This window comes from Dermacentor albipictus, chromosome 5 (genome assembly GCF_038994185.2).
Source record: "Dermacentor albipictus isolate Rhodes 1998 colony chromosome 5, USDA_Dalb.pri_finalv2, whole genome shotgun sequence".
In the NCBI taxonomy this organism is placed as follows: Eukaryota; Metazoa; Arthropoda; class Arachnida; order Ixodida; family Ixodidae; genus Dermacentor; species Dermacentor albipictus.
The window spans coordinates 22,315,249-22,340,057 of NC_091825.1; the positions used below are offsets into that span (position 1 = coordinate 22,315,249).

Below are 24,809 nucleotides of genomic sequence, written 5' to 3' on the forward strand. Positions count from 1 at the left end.
ATGTCGTCAGTGAGGGACAACTTGGTGCAGGAAAGTGAAACGTCATCAGATAAGGCATTGCCAAGCGAAGAGAAGGCGACTTCTGCACGGGAGCAATCAATAACACCTTGGTGACGGGAGAGAAAGTCCCAACCGAAAATAATATTGTGCGAACAGTGGGGAAGTACGACGATGAACTCGACTGTGTAGAGCACTCCTTGAATTTCAAGCCTTGCGGTGGACGCAGCCACCGGCTGGACGTGCTGTGATGTGGCTGTGCGGAGTAAAGGACCGAAGAAAGGCGTCGTGACTTTTCGTATTGAGCGGCATAGTTTTTCGACAATTACAAATATAGCGGCACCTGTGTCAATGAGGGCAAGCACAGAGACAGCTTCAACAATGGCATTGCAACAACGGCAACAACGTTGGACGGCGAAAGAAGAGGGATTGAGCGTTGTGACGATGACGCAGTTCTTGCCGCGGGAACTGCGCCACTTAGTTTTCCGTGTTAGTGGTAGAGGGACGTCGACGCATCGGGGAGAGCGAACGACGACGAGGAAAAGGAGAACGGTGGTTGGAAACTGGGTGAAGGCTTGGGCGGGGAAGGGGTAAATCGTGGTCTGGAGCGTAAGACAACGGATGGTCGTACGCGGCTGCGCGTGGGTCGTCACGTGGATGAAGTGGACGGCGGCGGCACAGTCGTGCAACGTGTCCGGAAATACCGCACGAATAGCAGATGGGCCGATTGTCCGGTGTGCGCCAGGGATTCATTACTCGATGGGCTGGAGGTCGTGGTGGCGCGGGGGTAAAAACAGGGCTAGGCATCAGAGGGGTAGCCCGGAAGATCGGCGCTCGTGGTCGTGCGACGGCATCGGCGTAAGTCAATGGGGCGCTGAGTTGAGGCGCCCATTCCAGAGGAAGGACCTCGGACACTTGCTCTTCTATAAGATGTCGTAGGGTCGGACTAAGGAATGAACTTGACTCCGGCGGCTTGGAAATGAGGGAGAGCTGGCGAGCTACTTAATCCCGTATGAAAGCCTTGATCTGCGAGAGAAGGGTGGAACCTTGAATAGGGGAGGTCAAGCCGGACAGCAATCCCTGATGGGGAACTGGACGGTGAGTGAGGGTGCGTTGACGGTGGAGCTCGTCCTAGCTTTGGCACAGTTCAATAACTTGTGCAACAGCAGAGGGGCTCATTGAAATGAGCATCTGAAATGCGTCCCCGTCCATACTCTTCATTATATGCTTGATTTTATTGCCTTCAGTCATGGATGCATCGACGCGTTTACATTGATCGATGACATCTTCGGTGTAGCTGGTAAAGGTCTCACCAGGCTGCTGAGAGCGCGACTGCAGACGCTATTCCGCACGAAGCTTTTGAACAGCAGGGTGGTCGAAGACCTCGCTGAACTTTGTCTTGAACACCGTCCAGCTTGGGACTTCACTTTCGTGGTTCCGAAACCACAAGTTGGCCATTCCGGTGAGGTAAAAAGGAACGGTAGTCAGTTTCGTGATGTCATCCCATTGTTGTTCAGACGGACGCGCTCGTATAATGAGAGCCAGTCATCAACGTCGTGGTGGTCAGTGCCACTGAAGATGGGATGACCACGCACTTCTTCCTTACAGAAGCAATAAATAGGACCTTGTTTTTTTTACTTTTGCCAAGGAGAGTGAAGTAACCTAAAATTTATGTGAATGGCTAGTGCCAAACCTAGAATCAGAATCAGAATCGGTTTTTATTGAGATCATTAGATTCATTAAACCTAAATGGCAAGTAGAAAACAATTTTGATGTCGGGCATGGGATGGATGGTTGAAGGCTACTACACGTTAGTGGGTGTGTGCTGTTGTATGGTAGACCAAAAAAAAAGTTGCGAGCACTGAAGCTTCTGGTCATTATAATACAAATTTTTTTCAAAACTCCAGGCGTGTTTATGCGCCCCCTAATCACAAACTCGACAGGGCCCAAGCGGTAGACTGGAGGCATTACAAGAAGGACCTTCCCCAACGCCGTCTATCTCAGGAGGATATATTCAGACATCAACTCGACGTTCTCCAGATGAAGCTGTGGTGCGATGGACGGCCGCGTTGCGCAGCTCAAACCTCTAAAATCAACTATGGGCCATCCAGCAAGTCCGTGAGCTGGCGAGGATCTCCGGACGTCATCGGGGGCAGCTTAGGCCCAGGCCACGAATTTGCCGGATTGTCAATAAAGTTGTTACCACCACCACCACTGAAGCTTCTCCTGCTGCGGCAACACAAACAATTGGGCACGCACCAAGACTATTGTCTCGAGTCTCCAATCAAGTTAGTCCCTCATTAAACAGCTGAACGCTATTGGCATCACAGCCAATTAAGCCCTTCGATTGTGCGTGGTGGTCTTCATATACTGTCTTGGCAGCCTTGCAATCGTCTTTTGATATTGGGAATATGCATGAGGTCCTCGGGCTGTGAACTGTATTTTGAGTAAAGAGTAGAGGAGATTCCTGCAATATGTAGAATGAGAAAGACCGAAGTAAAGCAATGGTCAAGCTTTCAAAGCTTTTGAATGTATAGGCTCCTTCATTTAATGCACATTTTTTCTGATCTAATGCATCAACCACCTGAGGCACTGAAATACGTCGTAAAATAGCTGTCACTGAAGCAGTTATTTTTGCTAAGATAGAAGAAACCTTAAGCTGTAAGGAATCCATACACCACTGAAACTTAAAATCACGCACATTCAGCCCAATGCTGCACAGCCATTTCACCTAGGTTGAAATGGCTGAGGAAGCCCGTTCCCTGTACGGCAAAGCTAACGTTGGCGGTCACAAACACCCATCCGTGCAAACACCAGAGTCCAATATCTAGCGTTATTTACTCGTGCCCATACGACGCGATTGCAGTGTTGTTCACTGCCTGTGACATGCGTGTGATTTGCCGCGTTTGCGATCTGTGGCCGTGACGGAAATCATAGACAGCTCGGCATTATTGTTGACGAGGAGGTGGATGTTGGTGAGGCGTTCGACTACGAAAAAAAAAAATTACCGGCGATTACGTTACTTCCTAATGCGAAATTTGAGCGCAGCAAATAAGCTGTTTCACCTTTTCGATAGATTGAGTTGGCGAAAGACGTGTGGGAAACGCACACCGGAGATTCTCACGGCACGTATCCGGAAGCGGTTTCACGTCATTTTGGAACCAGAGCCGATCACACACTGAACACAAACTTCCAAACGGATTGTCTGTAAACTGTCGCCGGAAAGCATTTGTTGCACCCTGACTGTTTGCGAGCCTTTGTTTGCGTTTGGCCTCGGCCTCGGCCGCGCGAACGGTAGAGTCTTCTCTGCGACGGCGATGAGCTTCTGCTTCAGCCTCGCTTACTGCTGGTTGCTCTCGACGGCGGCGATGAGCCTCCGCTTCGGCGGTGCGAACGGCAGGGTCTTCTCGGCGGCGGCGATGAGCTTCTGCTTCAGCCTCGCTTACTGCTGGTTGCTCTCGACGGCGGCGATGAGCCTCCGCTTCGGCGGCGCGAACTGCAGGGTCTTCTCGGCGGCGGCGATGAGCTTCTGCTTCAGCCTCGCTTACTGCTGGTTGCTCTCGACGGTGGCGATGAGCCTCCGCTTCGGCGGCGCGAACAGCAGGGTCTTCTCGGCGGTGGCGCTTAGCCTCTGCTTCGGCGACGCGTACTCCTGGATAATCTCGACGGCGGCGACGGTAAGCTTCTGCTTCGGCGGCACGCACCTCTGGATTCCGACGGCGACGGCGCTGGGCCTCTGCTCTGGCAGCTCGTTTAGCAGCAGCAGTAGCAGCAGCAGACGGAGGACTTCCATCGGTCGTCTCGCTCATGGCTCAGAAAGAACTGGCAGATAATTTCGCAGTGGCGAACGGCAGCGGCAATTTCGGCTCGGGCGGTGCACATATACAGATCCGCCGCCACCAATCTGGCTCTCTGATTGCCACCGCACAGGGCGAACGGCAGCGGCAATTTCGGCTCGGGCGGTGCACATATACAGATCCGCCGCCACCGATCTGGCTCTCTGATTGCCACCGCACAGGGGTTGCATTGGAGGAGGAGCGAAGAAAGGAATTAAGTTCGAGCCGGCGCTTTGACAACCGGAGACTCGCAGGAAGAGGGGGGAGGGGGGCGGCGTGTACACCCAGCGGCAAACGATGGGGGCAGAAGCGCGCGCAGCAAGCGGACAACACGATAAAGGGAGGAGGGAAGAGATAGCAGCGACTGACTGATGCCGCTGACGCCGATAGTGAGTCAACCCCAGCTGCGGAGTTGGTTTCAGGGACAACGCCGCCGATGCCGACACAAACAATATGATACCCTCGCTTCCGCAGCGCTAAGAACCAGGTCTAGCCGTGGGAAGGTGGTCACGTAGTCGTCGACGTGCCGAGGCCTACGTGAAATAACCGGCGCGTCGGCAACTGAAGAGCACCCTATCCGCCACACAAGAATAGGGGGGGGGGACCCTTTCCTCCTCTTTCTGCATGGCGGCGACGGTGTTCTATGCAGTCACGTTATCTTGACTCTCTAGCGGCGTCAGCGGCATCCAGCGGTATCAGTCGGTCGCTGCTAGCGCTGGGGGGATGAAAGGGGGGCGGAGCTGGTTACGAGGCCGACGACAACGCCGACGACGACGCGAAACCCAGGAACGGACGCCAAAGAGCTGCGCTCTAAAACAGGTGGCTTGCTCGAGGGCCGTTGTCGCTTGCCGCCGTTAGTGAGTGGCCGGTGCGTTTCCAGTCCACGAACAAGGCTGAGTGCAGCGAAATGATTCTTCGCTAAAGCGACGGTAGTACCAGCATAGCTGCCGCGGCGAGTCTCAACGTGCACTGCGAGACTGTGAAGGCGAATGGTGGCGCCGAAGTTGGTCGCCAATGTTGCAATCAGTCGTCAGCTTCTCCATTGCTCTAGTAAGGTCATCAACTGTTTCCTCTAGGCGCGAGAGTCGGTATTCTGGCTCTGGGGCTCTCGCAGATTCGATGTGTGTCTAGGGCGTAGACGAGCAGCCGTAAATGCGGTCAGCCAGTGCAGCTAGTCGATCGAGACTTCTCTCATTGTAACCCGCCAGTACCTTGCGTGCGGACTGTCGGAGGTGTTGCAGGAACAGCTCGCACAAAATTAGAATCTGGCTCTCGTTTCGGCAGTGCTCACCCAGTAATTGACGCAACCGGTGCAGGAGTTGCGACGGTAGTTTCTCGCCGAGTTCCTCGGTGAAGAGCTGTTGGAGCCGATAATGTCACCATGGCTCAAGGCGCTGCAGGACCATGCGTTTCAGGTCGTCGTATGCTGTGGCCGAAGGCGCACCCCCTAGCATGTACTATATGGCATCAGCGATGTAGGAGGGTAGTGCGGCGACGACGTGCAGATAATTTGCTGTCATCGGAGTGATGCGCTGGAGTTTAAAACGTGTCTCTACTTCCATAAACCAAATTCGAGGATTGTTGGGCCAAAAGCTGGTAAGCTGAAGCTCTGCGGTGATGACAGGAGACGTAATCATCGCATCGTCTCTGTCAGCAGCAGTAGTAGCAGCCTCACGCATGGCTAGTGTTAAAAAAAAAAAGAAAACGTAAATGCCCTGGGGCACCACTCATTGGTAGCTTGGTTTCGCGGAGGCAAGGAATACACGCTTTCACAGGTTGAGAACGGCGAGTGGGCTGGCTTTATTTGAAAGTAAGAGGACGTTTGCCGAGTGGCTGTGCTGGCGTCCCAGTCGGCTAGCCACCTCGTTTCCAAGAAATAGCAGGGGGCAATGACCCCCACAAGGAGGCACAGCGAAATGACACATGTTCGCTCCAAAACAACACGTCGAATCAGTTTTCAACTTCATCGTCATGAGTGAAAGTAGTTGACATAGAAACATTGTAAGACATTTGTCGCGACCCACTTATTTGTCAGCAAATGGTGCCTTGCCTGAGATGATACTGCAAGTGCAATTGCGAAGGGTCAATAAAGGTAGTGTGAATATCGTTTGTCTGCCACACAGCAATACTTAGCAAGTTCCATGCTTTGTTTTCCTCATGTGTGCTTTGTCCTGGACGTATCTTATTGTGTTAAAATGAGCGGGTAAGCCTGTCATATATCACGAAGACTAATATCAGTAAAAAAGTATTGTTTTACACCATCCGGTGAATGCTCGTGCAGCAAAAATTCAAGGTATTTTCTATCTATACAATGCCTCACATACTGAGTAGAGGATTCTAAAGGCCATCAAAATTTTTATTCAATATAAAACAGAAATGTTACCTTATTATATGCGTAACTCCTTATTCCACATTATCTTTTTTATATTGTGCAAGAAACTTTTTATGGGGACTTGAGAGACATTTCGAAAGTGAATGTAGAAACAGCTGGCATTTCTAAAGAATTCATTCAGTCGCCTTGTGAGTTCAGACAAAAGGAAATTAAGCTAACGATATGTTATTGCTGAATTGATGATCAAAGCTGGTTATGTTCATGTGCAGGCTTCACCATATAAGAGCAGACTCCACATGCTGTGTCGTTTCATATTTCTTTTGTACAATCTTTCGAACGGCACGTAAAATGCTTACTCTAGAAAGGCTTGAGTACACTCCTTTGTGTCTTTGTTGTGTGATATAGCATACTCGAAGCAGGATGAAATTTCTCACGAAGGTGTTTCTTTTGCTATTCATTTGCGCAATTTTACCCCAGTGCTTTTCATGTTTGATGGAGCCTTGTGTATCCTGAGCAGCATCAACAATGCATATCTTTCGGTTATCCCCAATAGATGGAATTACTTCTTTTATTTCTCCCAGGCTCGCAAGGAACCATTCCAAACAACACCAGCCAGTTCATTTTGCTGAGGTGTGTCCTGGATATGTAAGTATAATTTCTACTACCCAAATGGCTGACAATCTTAACGTTTTATTCTACTTGCGTAAGTGCATATGTCAAAACAAGAATAATCTAGAAGGTGATAAAACACCCAGTTGCATTCATTCAAAGACAACGCCTTCCTGAGAAAGGTGGGGCTCAGAATGGGGCGGTGTCAATGGACTCGGCTCTCTCCGCTCCACCCTTCGCGACAGGGCAGTAGGAGGAGCGTCTGACTCCTGCAAATTTACAGCGAAGCTGTAAGCCTCTTGTCGGTCACCGTTTTTCGTGGGCTTGTGCTCACCCGAAATAGGTACCGTCACCTAGCGACTGCAGTCACACAGACAGACTTCTAGCGGCAGCTCGAAATGCCATTTGTCTTTTAGTTTCTGCGCAATAGAGTTGTTTTCCCGTACATTCTAATTACAGCCTGAAGCTATCTTGTCTTCAGCTTCTGTGTAAGTCGCACTTTACAAATTTTCCAACACAATTTACTTTGAAAAATTCAGTTCAAAAAGCCACTCGCGCTTGGCGGAGATGCTATAACAATCAGGGTATATGCTGCACATACGCACACATGCGGCCGCGCGCGTGACTATTTGTGCATGCAATGTATTTGTGCGTCACGCTTGGGCGTGCTGCCTGTTGCATCTGGCGCGCAGCGTGTGTTGCGATTATAACCGGCTTTATGCCAAACATTGATGATGGCGATGATTTCTTTGCAGCCCGTTTGAAACGGGGCGGTGACAACTAATCACCCAGCCTACTTGATCTAATCAGGCATGCTATACATGCTTTTCATCAAGAGTTTTTGCATGCATTTCCTATATCTCTTTTTTTCCCTGCTTTCGTTCCACCAATTCACTAAACGACTGTTACTTTTCTCGACTGCTGAACGGCTGACGCTACCGTCCACTTTAAACCCAAGCGTTTCTAGAAAGTCTTCGTTTACTATAGTTCTCGCTGGATGAATCCCTTCACATTATGTCAGAATATGCTGAGCAACCTCCGCATTTTTTCTGCAGCATACACATGCCTCATCTAGTTTCGAATATTTACTCCGGTATGATTTCATTCTTAGGCAACCGGCTCGGGCCTTCAATAGCAAGGCACTGTCCACCATGTTATCGTACAGGTTTTCGTTTCTATTTTATTTTCTCTTATTCTGGTAAATCTTCATGGTCCGTTTTGTTTTCATTCTTTGGATCCAATTTACTGTCTGCATTTCGCTCACATCCGTTCTGATGATTCCTGGTTGTGGATTTAAAGTATCATATACCCTGTAATTGGTTCCCAACTTTCTTGACCTCTTCCTGAATTTTGTGTCCATGCTTTCCAATACAGAAACTTGAGCACTTCAGCTGCCCATTTATTTTCAGCCATGTTACTGAGTCTTTCTTCAAAACTAATTTTGCTGCGTCCCTCTCTTGCCTTATTTTATACAATATCAAATATAACTGCCGAGATACACATTGAACCAGCTGCATTCAGGCCCCGCAGGCCCCGCAGCACCAATGTTATGCCCGGGGATGCTAGGCGAAGAAAGCTTTCCTTGAAAAAGGTGGCTCAGTGCGCATTCCACTGCCCGCGATTGGGGACGTAATCATGTAAGGCGTGAAGTGACTCTCCATCACTGGTCAATACAAGTGTTGGAGCGAAACAAAGCAGTTGCAACTGTTGCAATTTAACATGATGCCTTTTAGACCTTGTTGGCACAAGGTCTAAAAGGCATCATGCTAAATTTCTAAGGGTCGTAGGGTGTTGCAGCTGCTGTGTCTTGCTCCCTCACTCGCATTCACCAGTGATCCTGATAGTTTTAAATAGAACGACTGAGGTGGTATTTCGTCGTTATAAATAAAGACATGCCTTTGCTTGAAAGAAATAGTCATATTTTCCACCAGCTTGTCCTAGCATTTACAGCGGTTAGATTAAGGCCTCACGTGTCTCGCGAGCGCTTGCATTCAGTCACCAAGAATAGCCAATTTGTATAACAGCCATTAGGAAGCACTGTCGCGTTAATAGCATCGCCATAATCAGCCATACCCTGACAATGTACTTGATCTCCTATAACTTCCTCGTTTACGCAATCACAAATGCGTTCGTTTTTTTACATGCGTTGTATTAGCGGCGTTTTCTTGATGTTTTCTCTAGGCTAGCTGTACCACTTCCAATGCTCTCATCCTCCACTATAACGTTCATGTGTCCTCCGGGCTTTAACATGACCTTTGAGACTTTAAAATCAATTCTAACGGCCCGTCCTCTGCCATTTGTTTGAGTCCCCTATATCTTTCACAACGTGTGGGGATATGGCATTCGCGTTGTTCTGAACGCACCCGTCGAGCAATTTGTCGCTTAAGCCAGCCAAACATGCTCCGCTGCTGAACAGACGGCACGCATTGCTCTAGTGCTAGGAAACAGAGTGTGAAAGAGAAAAACTTTTTGCTGACTAGGAAACAGACACCACTTCCAATTTCATCTAGCGTTGTCCCTTAGTTAAGAGGCGCGGTTATACCACAAATTCTGTGATGTTGCAATACACCAAGGCAATTTGTAGCAGTTTTTCATGAGAGTGCTTCGCTGCAACAGTAACATTTGTAGAGCACGCGCCTCCGTGCCCTTGAGCTTAGGGGCCCTGAAGACGCTGTATTGTGGTTTGAAAAATATTCGAAATGCAGCAAATTATTATGTGCGTTGTACTCCTAATATACTTCGCGCATATTCTGGTATGTTTCCATGTCCCTAGGTATCCATGGCTTTGACAGTTTCGCCGCGAACTTGGGTCGCTGGGGAGTCCGTGGTGTTAGGGTAGAGCATCGGTAGCTGTGTTCAAAGGGCACTGTTCGAAAGCAACAGTTGGACCAAGTTGGGCCATTTACAATGTAACACTTTGTATTTGCGGTACTTGAATGGAAATTTTTGATAGCAACTTGTGCCGCTTGGCATGTGCCATTCTTCAATAAAGCTGTTTGACGCCAACGTGGGCTACCCGCTCTGTGCCACTAGGCGAATCGCTGCATTTCAATAAGCCTCCTCAACGCCACCCTCTGTCACTAAGTATGCGCTGTTCTTCAATGCACCCCTGTTACGCCAACTTGTCCTTGCACAGGGTATGTCCTGCCCTCCGTGACAAAAGAAAACTTTTCATACTTTATCCGGTGCTTGGCGGAATGGAAGTTGTGTTCTTTATACAAGTATACACTTGGCCAATCTTTTTTTGGGGGGGAGGGGGGAGGACCCAGCGATGCAGCCAGAATTAGCGGCTGCCGGACACCTCACTTCTCCATTCACGCATTGGATAGATAGATGCATGGATGCTCTAAGCGTCCCCTTTGGAACACGGCTGTGAGTTGTCCTACCGAGCTCTTGTTCCAGGCTCCTCTCTCACACATTCATACTGACACGCTGCGCCATCTAGCCGAGGCACCACCCGATCGCGCCACGTGTCTCGATGAATGCGTTACAACGGAGCCCAGTTGCATACAAGACTCATCCATGACGCGCTTTGATAGGAGCGATACAGTGCGTCACAATATTGCTTGAATGCGAACCACATTAACATCAATCTTTATCGTGCAATGGTATGGACTCATTTACTTAGCGTTCATTTCGTCATGTATTTGTCGAACATTTTATGATTATATTACGCGTCACCGCATGAGCGATCATATATTTATTAAATATGCTAAAGACACGTCTTACTGCCTAGTTTTTTAGGCCCTTTATGAGATATTTTACATTCACCATTAATGTAGGATTGGCAAATCATTATCTTGGACCTTGCACTTTCGGCGATGTGTAGTTGTAGCTCCAGTAACATTCAATATTTAACACATCCGAGCACGACTCTCCTGTTTTTGTGTGTGCCATGCAGTTTTTTCGCCTGTTGGGCACGTCATTTATTTTGCCGGTGTGAGTGACCACATGATCTCTGTTGGTTGTCGTAGCCAAACAGCTTGACTGACCGTCTCACACACTGCACACCTCACTTACAATGATACATCTCTACAGTAACATACAAACCTGCAAAGAAACTTCTGGACGTCAATTTACTTCCCCACTGTCCACTGTAACGTGCCTTCGCGGCGCCCTCTACCTATGTATCCCACCTCAGTGAGGCTGTGGCGGGATTGCACATCTTTTTCCTTCGCCCGTGGACATGTGAAGCAACACAACGTCAGATGCCATCGACCCGTATGAGGCAACCTGAACATCATTACGCTCATTGACGTCAAGAGTGGCGTTATGCAGCCACCGAACAAGCGCCTCGGAGGCCAATTCAACAACTTGTGTCTTGATGGTAAGGTACCATACTGTAACATTTACCAACACATCAGCAACAAGTGGGTTCCTTCCTATCGTCGTCCAGACTTCCGGTCATGCAGTGTTCTAGGCGACCTGCGTGCTCTTGTCGGGCCTTTACACAACTGTAAGGAAATACGTTGCATCATATTACTTTTATCCACAACATGACTGCTCATCATCCGCTCCGGCTGGTCTACTCCGTTTTCTCCGGTGCCACTCGGGACCATTCGAATTTTTTCAGGACTGATCTATATGACCTCCTGATGTAGACTAAAACAAGCAAACATTCGGTTGCAAAGGCTGTCAGTCATTTCACATGGTGCACTGAGATGTGCCTCTTTGTTCCGGTGAAACCTGTGAGATTGCAGGTTTGTGTCTCCACTTCGCGCTTTTGCGCAATGGAACACATCGCGTTTAGCTTCACAATGGTAGAACGACAATCTATTTCGGTCTTCTCGAATAAGTTTCTCGCGCCTCAGAACACGCTCCCATGCATAACCTGAAGGTTCTATCTACAGACAAACGGTCCACCAGAGCATCGTCACGGCACGTTATTAGTCACAATAAACGTGCACTTACCGACCGTTTCAATTGGGATTGTCTTTTTTCTGTGGTGACGGTTGTCCGCACAATGTTGTATTACGCACTGCCCGAGAGAGCTCCTTCCTTCTGTGTAAAAGAACTCGTGCGACTGTGTTTGAGGCCACCATTTTTCAATGTTCCTGCGTCAGCCAGCTCGTTTTTTCCCTAAGCATTTGATATATTCTCGCCCGTTGTCGTGAGATCATACTTGTACGTACGCAATAACATGCAAATTACTAATCGCACATATTTGTACACTTTGGTAATTTTGATACTTACTGTTTGACGTTTTGACCAATTACCGGCCACTGTTTTCAATAACCAATAAAATGCAATTAGTAACGTTATCAATGAAACAATCTGTAACAGGTGATGAAATTTTGGGAACCTTAATTTGGCAGAAAGCACAGTGTAACAAGTGAGTTCCTGTTACAAAGCAGCTTTGCGGATACGCATGTCTATACAAGCAAACACGGCGTCTCAATGTTTGTTTCCGCGTGTTACTGGCTCCAGCAGATGTCGGCCGACCAAAGGAACTGAAGTTGCCTTGCTGATATAGCAAAGGCCACTCAAGATGTTAATGCCACCATATCACCTACACACAATTCTCAGAGGCTTCAATTGGCCCAAACCGGGTTTTTTAAAGGTTAAAGTAACAACGAACGCTGCACGTTAGAGAGGATGAGGGCGCAGAGTAATAGCCAGCTTGTGCTCAAGGTGTGCGTACGTTACGACACCAGCCGGCCTTCTAACTCTCACAGCGAGAGAGTTTTCAGGCCCCTGCTGATGGTATTACTTCCATAATCATCAATGTCATCATCGGTCCATCTTTATGTGCAATGCAAGACGAAGTCCTCTCTCAGTGATCTCTAATTACCCTTGTCTTGCACCATCTGATTAAAACTTGCCCCTGCTAATTACTTTATATCATCAACCCACCTAATTTCAAGCCGTCATCGGCTGTGCGTGGCTTCCTTTGGCACACATTCTGTAACTCTAGTGGCCCATGGGTTATTTGCCCTACTTATTACATGGCGTGCACTAAAGCCCCTCAATTTTCCAAAAGTAGCGCCATTCTTAGATCTTTCCGCCACCCCGCTCACCCAGGCGCTTCCTCCTCCACTCCTCCTGTCGCCCCAGCCTCCTCCGCTCCCCCATTGGCCAATCTGTGTCACGTGAAAGCGGGCCCCGCGCTTTTGTATATTTTTTTCTTTCCGGCGCAGAGCAGGCGCCGCGCTTTTGTATATCTTTTCTTTCCAGCGCGCTGCGACCCCCAATCTTGGGCCTGCGACCCCCATTTTTGGGCCTCCGCGACGAAGTACGGCAGGCGGTTTGAAGGAGCGCGGTAGTTTTATACAATGTGTTAGGGCCGAGTGCTTAATTGCGATGCCGTGCTGCTGCGCCTACGGTTGCCACAACAGACCCAGTGACGGCAAAAAGCTTTTTGTTTTACCATCCGCCGGGCGCAACGCATAACGAAGAAAAGTGTGGATTCACAAGATCGGGCGGGCTGACTTCGAGCAAGTGGCAAAGAACGCGCGGCTTTGTTAAGTGACACGGCTCCTCCAACCTCTTCTTTTGACGCCCGTGTCAAAACGGGCCCGTGTCCAGTGCATTGGGGGTGCGTTAAAGAACCCCAGCTGCAAAAAAAATTAATCCAGAGCCCCCATTATGGCGTGCCTTATGAGATCGTGGTGTTGGGATGTAAAACCCAAGAATCAACTTTTCTTCTGTCTTGTGTGCCTTGACTGTTCCAGTTAACGCAACACTGCTTCCTTGTGAAAACTTACAACGCAAAAGAATACAGACGCACGTAGTATACAGAGATAAAATTAGCACTTCAACAAAAGTGTTGCTGGTGCCAATGAGGGAGGGGGACAATTATTTTCTGAACCTCTTTCCAGTTGTCCCATCAAGTTCCTTCTTTCTTTTCTATCAAATTCTAACCATTTGCACTGTAATAAATAAATAACGATTTCATATGCTGGTAAGTTGTTAAAATTATCTATACCGCCTATGTGTGAAAACGTTGCTCATGGCCACCACAACCTGTGCATGAGCTACGTACATCTGTAAAAGGCGCGGAACAGAAACGGCCCTGCTGCCAGGCATTGCTGACCGCAGACAGTCGGAATCTCTCACGCGCCGGCCGAACAAAAGCATCCTGCAGGTACGTAAATTAACCTACGAAACCACGTGCACATACTTTCGCGCTGTCAAAACCTGAAACTCTGGTAATTACTCGCGTGTCTGAGCACACCGCGTGCTTGTGTCGTGTTTCAGCAACACGAACTTTCAACGTGCGCGCGCTTTACGCCTTAAATACGCCTTGAATAATGGTGCTTTTCTCTATTTCTTCCGCAAATCCGACACGACATTCTTAAGGCCAGTTACCGACTGACAAAGCAAGATCTAGATTGAAAAAACTGCTCCGCAGGACTCGAACGAACTTTTCCGCAGATTTCCTCCCGTAGCGTGTTAGCCGTCGTCTGCTACGGCAGGCCCACTGCCGGCGGCGCCACCGTCGAGGCCGCGCCGAGCGGAGGAGGAGAGAAGTGAATGGCGCTACTTTGGGAGATTGAGGGGCTTTAGCGTGCACAGCTCTATTTTATTTCAGATAGTGTACATTAGGATATCGGCGCTCGCCGTTTTCTCTCTGATCCACATCGCTCTCATCGCCTCTTGTAAAATTAGCTCTAGCACTTTTCGTTCCATCGCTCTTGGCGTGATCCTAAACTTGTTCTCAGGCTTCTTTATTAACGTCCAAGTTCCTGCCCTATATGTTAGCATCGGTAAAATGCAGTGACTGCACACTTTTTAACGACATTAGCAAGCTACCACTTCGAATGCGGTAATCTCTGTCGTATGTATTCTAAGCCAGCTTTATTATTTTGTAACTTTCATGTTCGGGATCCCCTTTATGTAACTAAGCTACAGAAACATACTTCTGTGCAGTCTCTATAGGCTGACTCGCGACTATAAACTGTTGTTCCTTTCACAGGGTAATAAACATTACCGATCTTTTCTATACTAATCCTCAAGCACACTTTTAGACTTTCTCGGTTGAAGTACTCAATCGTTTGCTGCAATTCACCCTTAGTGTTGCTGAACAGAAGAGTTTCACCTGCAAAGCAGAGGTTGTTGATATATTCGACGTTGATCCTTACTGCTAAGCCTTCCACGTCTAGTAGCTTGAATAGTCATTCTAAGGTTGTAGTTAATTGCACTTGAGAGCATATTCAGTGGATTGAACAGCACTGCAGCCCCCAGTGGCAACGGAGCATTGGCCAATGCGGTAGTTCGATCTGCGACACGGCACAGGGGGCTAGGACTCTCAAACCGTACAGGCCGCTACTGGTAGTTGAACATGGCAACGTTTACCACGCGAGCCCTTTCAATTGAGGCTAGCTTATCCGGGCTGTTTGAAAAATATGAGGCATTGTCTGCGATATTATTGGCCTTAGTGAGGTTAGAAGTACTTGTGAGGATTACACATTGCTAGCTAACGGCCACCTAGAATCAAGACTGCTAATTGAGCTCTTTGGAATGTTGGGTTCTTGGTTATGATATTTCAGCGAAAATGCAAGATACAAAGAACGGAGGCGCAGAACACGAGCGTTGTGTTATGAACTTACTTTCTTTGTACCTCTTGTTCACGCTGAAGCACCAAAACCGTGAATCTAACGGCCACGTATTCGGCTACAAGTCTCCCAGGTATGAGAGAACATGGGTTAGAATTTCTAATTCATAATTACGTAGCGGAAGACATTACTGAATTCTGTAGCATTACTGAGAGGGTAGCAGTCATCGTAATGTAGATTAGTAGAAAATACAAATTAAAGAAAGTGCAAGCCTATGCTCAACTGACCCCTAGACACGATCATGAAGAAATAGAACAGTTTTGTGAAGCTGTTGAATTAGCAATAGGAAAGTACACATTCAGTATACTGCACGCATGGAAGGCTTCAATGCAAAACAGGGAAACACAAGGCTTGAGGCAAAGCAATTGTCAACTACGTCATTTATTCTAAGGAGAAGGAGAAGCGTTGGTAGGATTCACGGAAAAGAATAGGCTCTGAATAGGCTCTGAAGACGCGCAGTCACAGCAAGTGCACTTGGAAAAAGCCCTGATGGAGACACCAGAAATTAGATTTCATGGTATCTGCGAATTCAAGGATAGTGCATGATGTAGAAGTGTTAGCTAGGGGCAAATGCAGTGTCAATAGGTGAATGATATATAGAATTACTCTCAATTTGAAGAGACAAAGAAGAAAATAATTCAGCCTAGACGTAGTAGGAGCAAACGCAGATGAATTGAAGCTGGTGCCCACAAACAAATATGCAGCTCTAGAACAGGAAGTCGAACAGAAAGCATAGAGATAATGAATGCAACAGTGACTATATTGATTTTAGAAGCCGAGATTGAATTCGGAAATAGGGCACAACGGCAACCAGTAGGCACTCTCTCCGATGTAACACAGTGCCTTATGAAGAAACGGCAAATCATGGAAGTGTCTAGATCAGATAGAATTCGCTGAACTGTGAAAGCTGATAAGCAAGCAATGTTTGAAATTATAGCGTACGAAAAAATGAGGAACCAGTAAAAGAGAGGCGTAGCGGAAAATTAGTCATCAGAAAATTTTGCATCAAACAGGGCCAGATGTATGCAGTGAAAGACAAGCAGGGTAGCGTCATCAGCAATTTTCATGGAGTAGTAAAAGCAGAAGAAAGCTCTACTGGCCTGCAGGGTGCCCATAGCAGCCACGCTACCTTCATTCGAAGTAGTAATGAATACGATACGCAGGCTGCTATTGTAACCAACCATAAAGTAAGGAGAGCCTTGCCAGACAGGACTCGGGGAAAACGGCCGGAGATAATGGAACAACAGTTGCAATAATCAGAGTTGGAGCAAATATCATACTTGAAAAGTTTGCGGCCCTTTATACGCTGTGCCTCACAACTTCAAGTGTATCACAGAACTGGAAGAATGCCAACATTATACTAATCCACATAAAGGGAGACGTTAAAGAATTGAAAAATTATAGGCCCGTTAGCTTACTTCTAGTATTATAAATACTCGGCAAGATAATAATTGGCGATAGGATAATGGCAACACTTGACATCAGTCAACCAAAAGAACAGGCTGGTTTCTAGCAGGCATACTGTAGAATGAATCCCACCCATGTTATCAATCAGGTAATTGAGAAAACTTCAGAGTGCTATCAACCTCTCTATATGGCTTTCATAGACTACGAAAAGGCATTTCATTCTGTGGAGATACCAGCAGTCATAGAAGTATTAAGTAATCAAGGAATACAAGGGACATACGTTAATGCTTTCGCATATATCTACAGATTCCACAGCTACCTTTGTTCTCCACATGAAAAACAGAAGATTACCTATCAAGAAAGACGCCAGGCTGCTGAAATATTTACCACAAAATGAGGGCAAATGAACAAAGAATTATTTTAAAATCAACATGGGAAATGGAAGCTGTGCAGGTGCTTTTTTCGGTGCAAATAATTTAACCTAACCGAGGCGGCGGATCTCTGCATAAAATAGTATTCAGCCATCTAAGTGCAGGCTGCTGACACCATTCCTGCTGCCTTTCCTCCCTCGCACCAGCCTATCTATGGAAACGCGTGTCTCATGTTTAACTGTAATATTAGCTGGAGCGCCCACCGTTAATAGGGCTTGTTGGCTTTGCGGGAAAGCCTGCATACAAAATTTCGCATATCACCTAGTGTTTGTGAGGATTCGCAATGTATGGAAAGCTGCAGAAGATGCATTAAAAGGGACAGTCCAAATCGTTTTCTTTACTCTGTCTGCGCAATACCAAGAAGTGTCTTAATCAAACGAGCGTAAAAGTTGTTCATTATTTTGGTTGATTCCTCAGTTACTTTCGTGTGACTGTACTTATAGCTGTAATAATTGCATTTTTATTGAAGTAATTGTAATTGGTAATTTTTTTTTCTCTAAAGTGTACAAATCTGGGTGAGCTAGCATAAGATAATGCGGCTGTAGCTCAAGAAGAGCGGAACCTTTGCTGCAATGAACATTGCTGCGTCGCATTTTTCAGCTCAAGTGATGAAGTCTTGCTGCGCACTCCAGTTTGCGTACCTGGCTAATGAACCACAATAATTGTGATTTTCTTTCTCATTTTATAATAAAAAACGTTTCTCGATTCTTTCCTTAGGCATCGGCAAGGTGGAATTTAGGCCGTGCATCCTCATTGTAATAAACATGTGTCCGCTGCCTGATTGGCGCAGGAGTATCCAAACGAACGTCGGAAGGCGCGCCGCGTAATATTTAGGTCGCGGCTCGTAGCTCTTGCGTTGGCTCGCTTACGTTATTGGTGAAACTTTGTTGCGTGGAGGTCTCTGTCAAGATTCGTGGAATGCACTAGCAGAGCAAAAATAGCCAACGGTTTACTGGCAACGATATTCGTTAGCTAAATGCGTTACCATCGCCGTTATGGATACCAATCAGGCCGACTTCAATCGGATGAACAGAGTGCACACTCAAATCTAGTACAACTTATCTTAGCATTTATCCACGAGAAACAGACCATTGTCATACAGGCACATTATTCAGAAGTTACATGGCTACAGGTGCGATATATTGAACAAAATTTATTTGATTCGTTCAAAGAAAAATTAACTAGGTACTTGTACCAAATGTTCACAAAAAAGACTTGATTCATCTAAAGTGCCTTTTTCCAACTTTGCAACGAACTTTCGACGTTTTCGTCAAAACAAAAAAAAACGAAACACGTCGCGGCAGTACTTCTGATTGTGCTGGCTTGTGGACAAACGGTTGTGCACTACTGAAATTTCTTTTAAACGACATTTTCTGTGGTGCTCAGTTTAAATTGTGGAAAAAATGTTTTACAAAACAGGCACTTGGGTGCACTTTACAATATCAAATCTAAACTGAATCTTTTCTAATTATATTTAGAGGATGAAACTGTTGTGCATTTTATTTAGGGCATATTTTAGAAGTCTTCAATCCGAATAATGCTCGGAAATATTTCCTATCTTTGCTTATGTGCTGGTGCATAATCTTTATTTTGTTTGTTTTGTTTGATGCTTTCAGTGTGGTGAAAACAGCGTGGGAACATGGTGCTCTCCAAACTGCGAGTGTCGTGTCTTAAATGTGATTAAACCGCCCATGTACGTATGTTTTGAGAAGGGCAAACCACTTCCGCTTGGATTCAAGTAATTCTGACGCACAAATTCCTGTGGCTGTATTCAATAGCTTAATTTCAATTAAAACAGGTAAAGCTGAAATAAAACGTTCACCTATTTTGGATGGCTGTTGTATTGTGCGCAAATGTGTGAAATCGACTGGTGGGGCCGATGCAGCGCTTCGTCATTGCCACAGAGGATGCCTAGAAGCAGTACCGGGTAGTATTCGTAATCTATAACGACATGGCGGGCAACACTGATGAATTCCTAAGCAATAATAAATACGCGGGAGCCTACGCTCCTAATTCTGTCACAATGATGAAGAAATACAACAGTTTTAGGAAGATTTTGAAATAGCGATAAGGGAAGTGCAAACTCAGTATATTGTCGTAATGGGCAACTTCAATGCAAAAGTGAGGGAAAAGCAGGTTGGTGAACAAGCAATTGAGAATCACGGCATCGATTCTAGTAACACTAGAGAAGGGATGTTGGTAGAATTTGCGGAAAGAACCAAACTCCCAATAATGCAGGGTTTCTTCGGGAAGCGTATAAAAACGTTGGCCTTGAAAAGCCCTAATTTAGAAATTAGAAATGAAATAAATTTCATACTTACCCTTAGAGAAAGGATACCTGGGCTAGTTGGTGTACTTCATCATCATCAGCATGATTTTTTATTTTCACCACTCGATACACGGTGAAAAAGGGAAAGCCGGCAAAAAAGCCTAAAATTCTTCGGCTTGACAAAGCTCCGGTCTTCCAGATAGGCACGGTAGCGGCTGGTGTAGCAATACAATCACTCAAAAAGTGTGGATATAACAGTATTTTAAAACAGAAATACATAGACATTTTCGTGTTATTACACAGAAACTAGTTATAATAGAGTTGTGTCAAATAACTCCCAGTACACAAATACAATCTGTTACCTTGCATATTACTATTTAACACAGACTCAGTCGCATATATCATAAGACCACAAAAGCAATATATATATATATATATATATATATATATATATATATATATATATATATATATATATATATATATATATATATATATATAGATGAATATATCAAATTTCACAGAAGTGTACAACAAACACAAGTTACCATCAGGATTCGTTCTTTCTTTTTTAGAAATTAGTTTACATACTTGCAAATACATATGTGCGTCCAGTATAGAAAACAGAAAAAAAGATAATCTGCATATAGACTGCTGCTTTCATGACAGGCACCTCGGCTTCGTAGCCCAGGGCGTCGCCACATCCTCGAATATTTTTTTTCTCGCGAAGACGCCCTTTACAGCATCCAGTTTACAACCCAAACCCTGCCACGATGTCCGGGCACAATCACTGCCGCGGAAACCTGGATTGTAGGAATAATAGTTACAAGTGTGAACGTATAAACGCAACGAAAGTACATGATAAGTTCTGCGGAACTGTTAGAGCAGTTAACAATGCACACCTATAGGAACAAATCCAATATTTTAGTTTTGTTTAGAGATAGCGCATCAACATTTTGTTGGTTGAAGTAGTTAAATAGGGAAGGTAGTGTATGTTTAAGGTGTTGGCAGCCATAATTAGTACGTGAGAAAGCAATCTGCCATAGTGCCTGGTGACGATATGAATATGTACTTCTATTTTGTTGTAGAGTTGCCAGGGTTAGGAATGAGTCGAGTTTTCCCAGCGTAGCATTTCTATTAGCCCCGAGAACGAACACGAGCGGCGCTGCGAGCGCCGCTCGCGTGACGTCAGGGCACGGACTCGCGCCTGTCGTCTGCTACAGTTCGGGCGTTGTCCGGGCGCTTTCTGCGGTGTTTTCGTTTGTTCGCCCTCGTTCTCTCTGCTTGTATACTTATGGTGGTCGTCTCAAATATATTTTTACGACGTCTTCCTTTGCGAACATTTATTCAAAGAGCTAATTTCTTAGACAACAATGCAGCTCTCGAAGGCAACGCTACAGTGCCAGCCGAAGCTACGCAGACCAGCCCATTGCGGGTTTTTCATACGCGGATAGACAATCGCAAGAGCATAGCCTATAGGAATCCAGTTATGATACCATACCTGCCGCGGTGCAACAAGTATGTCACAAAGCTGGCTATATGACTTCTACAGCAGTTACGTTGATTTTATTCCGCTAAAACAGGTTTGCTCACGACGAGTAGTTCATGGTACAATATCGAATTTTCGCATTTCCTCACAGAAACGCTCGGCAGTAGCACGGGGACTTAACTAATACTGGAGCTTAGATCCTACACGCCTCACTTGCTTCTTTAACTGCTTGTCAACATTAGGCGGTTCTTCACGTGTTCATTTTTTTTAAACGGCGGAAACTTGAACTAAAGTTAATGAAGTCTTACAGCTATTTACAGAGTACAAATAGGAATGTACCAATATATATTCCCTTTTCCGTGCTAAACGTTCAACTCACCTCTTTAGAGCGCGTTTGTTAATGATTAATAATGTATGTTATGTTCCTCTTTTTTTGTCTATGTTAGCTAGTGTATATCATTTATTTATTTCAATGCCGCAGTGTGTTTTGCATTGTTATTGTGGAAATATTTCACTGTTCTTTCATATATTGTATAACTGCAATGTTTTATGGCCACTATGTAATTTATATGGCGCTTGATGTGTTACCCCATGCAGCCATATTGTACCTAAGGGGGTGAGGTTACCTCAAGCCGCGTCTGTGCGACCTTTTTCCCTCATCCACCTCCACTTACCACTCCTCTGTACATGTGTGTGTGTAAATGGAAATTATTAAATCAAATCAAACTCACTTGAGAAATTTACTGGTGCTTGCTGCTTGAGGAATATACATGACGAATCTGTTTGGCGAACTGACACAGGCTGCTCGGCCCAATTTTTTTAGTGAAGTATGCCTGCTGGACCGCATCGCTGCAGCCAGAAAGAAGTCGAAGCATCAATGATTAGTAGTATGGGACATATTGAAGATATCGAAATTCCCCCGGTGGAGGGTCAGAAATCAAGTGAAAGTATATGCAAGGCTTGTGGTGCTTTCTTTATTAATGTTTGCGATTGGATTGGAGCAAACTTAATTTGCCTGCAAGGTTCTCTTTTATGTACCGACGAAGCGAATAGTTATCAGTTTGTATAATTGAATAACGCTGGATCGAGACATGGTGAGACAGAAGGTGCTTGAATTTTCCTTTTGTATACAGGAAATCTAAGCTGCGGTGTAGTAGCTCGAGAATACTTTAGCCATTCCAGTTGGCGCTGTAAAAACATGCTTTATGGTTTTAATTCGAAGTTGTAGTGAACTGATGAGTTTCGCGAACATAGCGTGCCTCGCCATACGGACAGTCGATTGCTACCGTTACGTGATCAGGGGTGTGCCATATTGTCGATAAAGGCTACTGAGGGCCACTATGAAACATTTCATCACTTTCAATTGAGTGGCTCTCGGTCTTAACAACGAAACTTTTCTCTCAGGTGATTGCTACTATGGTGTTTGTGAAATACTCTACATGACGCGCCGTCGTGTTAGCAGCCATGAGCAATTCGTTTTTTTGGAGGCCTGTTTCAGAGGGGGATGAAAGTAGCAGCAAACTTTTTCATAAGAAATGCGCGCCTAACTATTTTTTTGCGCATTAATCAATGGCCATATTTGAATAGAACACCACAACAGAGTAATAGGAATCATGATGAGAGCTTCGCTGGGCAGTGTCTTTCTAAAATCAGATAACATGTTAACGCCAATTACCAAATTTTTCTTCCACGTAAAATGCAATGCCTCTCCTAGCTAAATACTAAAGGAAAGTTAAATGTTTAGTGAAGCATCATACACAACTTCGCGCGTTGAATTTGCAGATATTCTTTTTTTGGTCAAAATTTACCGATAGACACGGCGCATATATGCATTGCAAAACCTAGTAGACCCCTTTAACGCTACTTAGCTTGCGATATCCAAGCCGCAAAGTTTCTCGACTCACACGCTTTTGAAGAAGAAACTGTGGTTAAGGTATGGCAGCTGAAAGAAGCCGACGTATTCTTCAATACGTATGGCTCGAGCCACCCATGCCCCAAGCATACACGAAGGGAACGAGCGCGCGCGGCAGCCGAGCGAGCCCGAGCGAGCGGCGTCCTGGCCATGACGTCACTCGCGAGAGGGCGCCACTCCTAATTCTCGGGGCTAATAGCTTAGTAACGTTTTGAATTTATATATGTCACGGGCTCTGGTTATTCTGTTTTGTTGGGAAAGCTCTTGCGTATGCTCGAAAAAAGAAACGTTTGCTATGGCCCGAATTGCTTTCTTTTGAAGTATTTCCGGCATTTTAATATTTTGTGCTGTAGTATTACCCCATATAATTGAACAGTAACTGACGTGTGAATGGAAAAGAGCATGATAAATAAGACGCTTAACTTTAAAACGTAGTGCACTTCGATTCCGATTTAACGAACCAACAACTTTTCGTACCTTTGAGCAAACATGACTAACGCGTTCATTCCAGGATATATGCGCTGTGAATATTACGCCTAGGGTTTTTACGGATGACGAAATTTTAATTTTGTACGGACCCAACACAATACTATCTGGCAATGTAGTAGAACTTCCCGGAGCATGAAAAATAACGCATTTTGTTTTGCTTTCATTGAGGATGAGGCCGTTTGCCTTAGACCATGCTCGAAGTCCATAACAAACGGAGCTCGCTATAGGCGTTATTTCTTTTAAATCTTTACCGGTAAAAAAAAAAAACAGAGCAATCATCTTCATACGCGAAAAGTTTACACATATCGCTCACTTGTACAATATCATTATTGTAATATACTTGCATCTTTACACCATAAAAAACGCAGAAAGACAAGAACGAAGAAAGTGAACAACACGAGGTGCTTTCTCACAAGTGAAAAATTGCGCGCTTTGACCGTTTGAAGCACAAGCTCCACCTGAGGGACTCAACAATCTGCTTTGAACACCAGGCCCGGAAGACCAGCCTCATGTTCGTTGCGACTTCTGGCGCTACGCGTTAGAGAGTTCTTATAGGCGGCACTATTGCTACGATGGGACTTGAACATGAAATTGCGGTTCATTGTCCACCCATCGCACAACACCATCTGTGCGTTACGCACCACGAAAACGCTGCTGACCTTCTTGTGGAGCACGAGCTATTGATTGATTGATTGATTGATTGATTGATTGATTGATTGATTGATTGATTGATTGATAATTCCTTCATTCATTCATTCATTCATTTTCATTGATTTCTCATTCGCACGTGGTCTTGCACCAAAAAGAAATGTGGGGCCTGTAGCCAAATGTTAGTTTGGACCCATTGTCATTACACAAATATTAGGAGCTGCAAAATTTAGTACTAATACAGACTTCCTAGTAATGAAAATTCGAGAAATTAGGTGACCTGTCACATCAGCACAAACAAAAAACAGTATATTACACATGGAAGTAGGATACACGAAAAAAAAAACGGTCATGTGCATGTGTTTTTACAGTTGTGCAAGCAGATAATATTACAAATGACGATGTATACTGGAAAAAAAATGAATCAGGTAATTTTAGAGGGGTACAGCTTTTTGACAGAAAAAAAAATTGCCAGTTTTACTTCATGAGGTACTGAATTCCATAATCTGGCACCATGAAACTCAGTTAGTCTTGCGCCATACGTGTTACGAGGGACTGGTAAGTTAAAGTTCATGTTTGTTGCATTCCTTGTATTTCAATTATGCCTAATGAACAAGCCCACCGACAATTACTGATTTCTATGTAAAATGGTATTAAGCAGAATCGCAACTTTCATTTCCGATGCAGTAGAAATAGTAATTTGCCGACACGGCTCAAAGGATGGTGATATTATCATGGGGGCTCGTGTAAGTTACGCTGCCCAAGGCCCTTTTTTGTAAACGATTAACGCGATCTATGTATGTTTTATATGTACCAGCCTATGATTCCCAGCCGT

The 24,809-nt window shown here is 45.5% G+C and overlaps 1 protein-coding gene across 2 annotated transcripts in view; it reads left to right on the forward strand.

Annotated features, from left to right (window-relative positions):
• LOC135898236 (uncharacterized) overlaps positions 1 to 24,809 on the forward strand; it is a 171,750-nt gene that overhangs the window by 76,576 nt on the left and 70,365 nt on the right. Inside the window, exons 5-6 of one of the 2 annotated variants that reach the window (XM_065427085.1) lie at positions 6,747 to 6,810; positions 18,784 to 18,999. In XM_065427085.1, the coding sequence (XP_065283157.1) occupies positions 6,747 to 6,810; positions 18,784 to 18,909 (190 nt within the window). In that variant the 3' untranslated portion in view covers positions 18,910 to 18,999. Of the gene's footprint in view, positions 1 to 6,746; positions 6,811 to 18,783; positions 19,000 to 24,809 lie in introns of those variants that run through there. The other variant, XM_070539504.1, reaches the window with a different exon arrangement.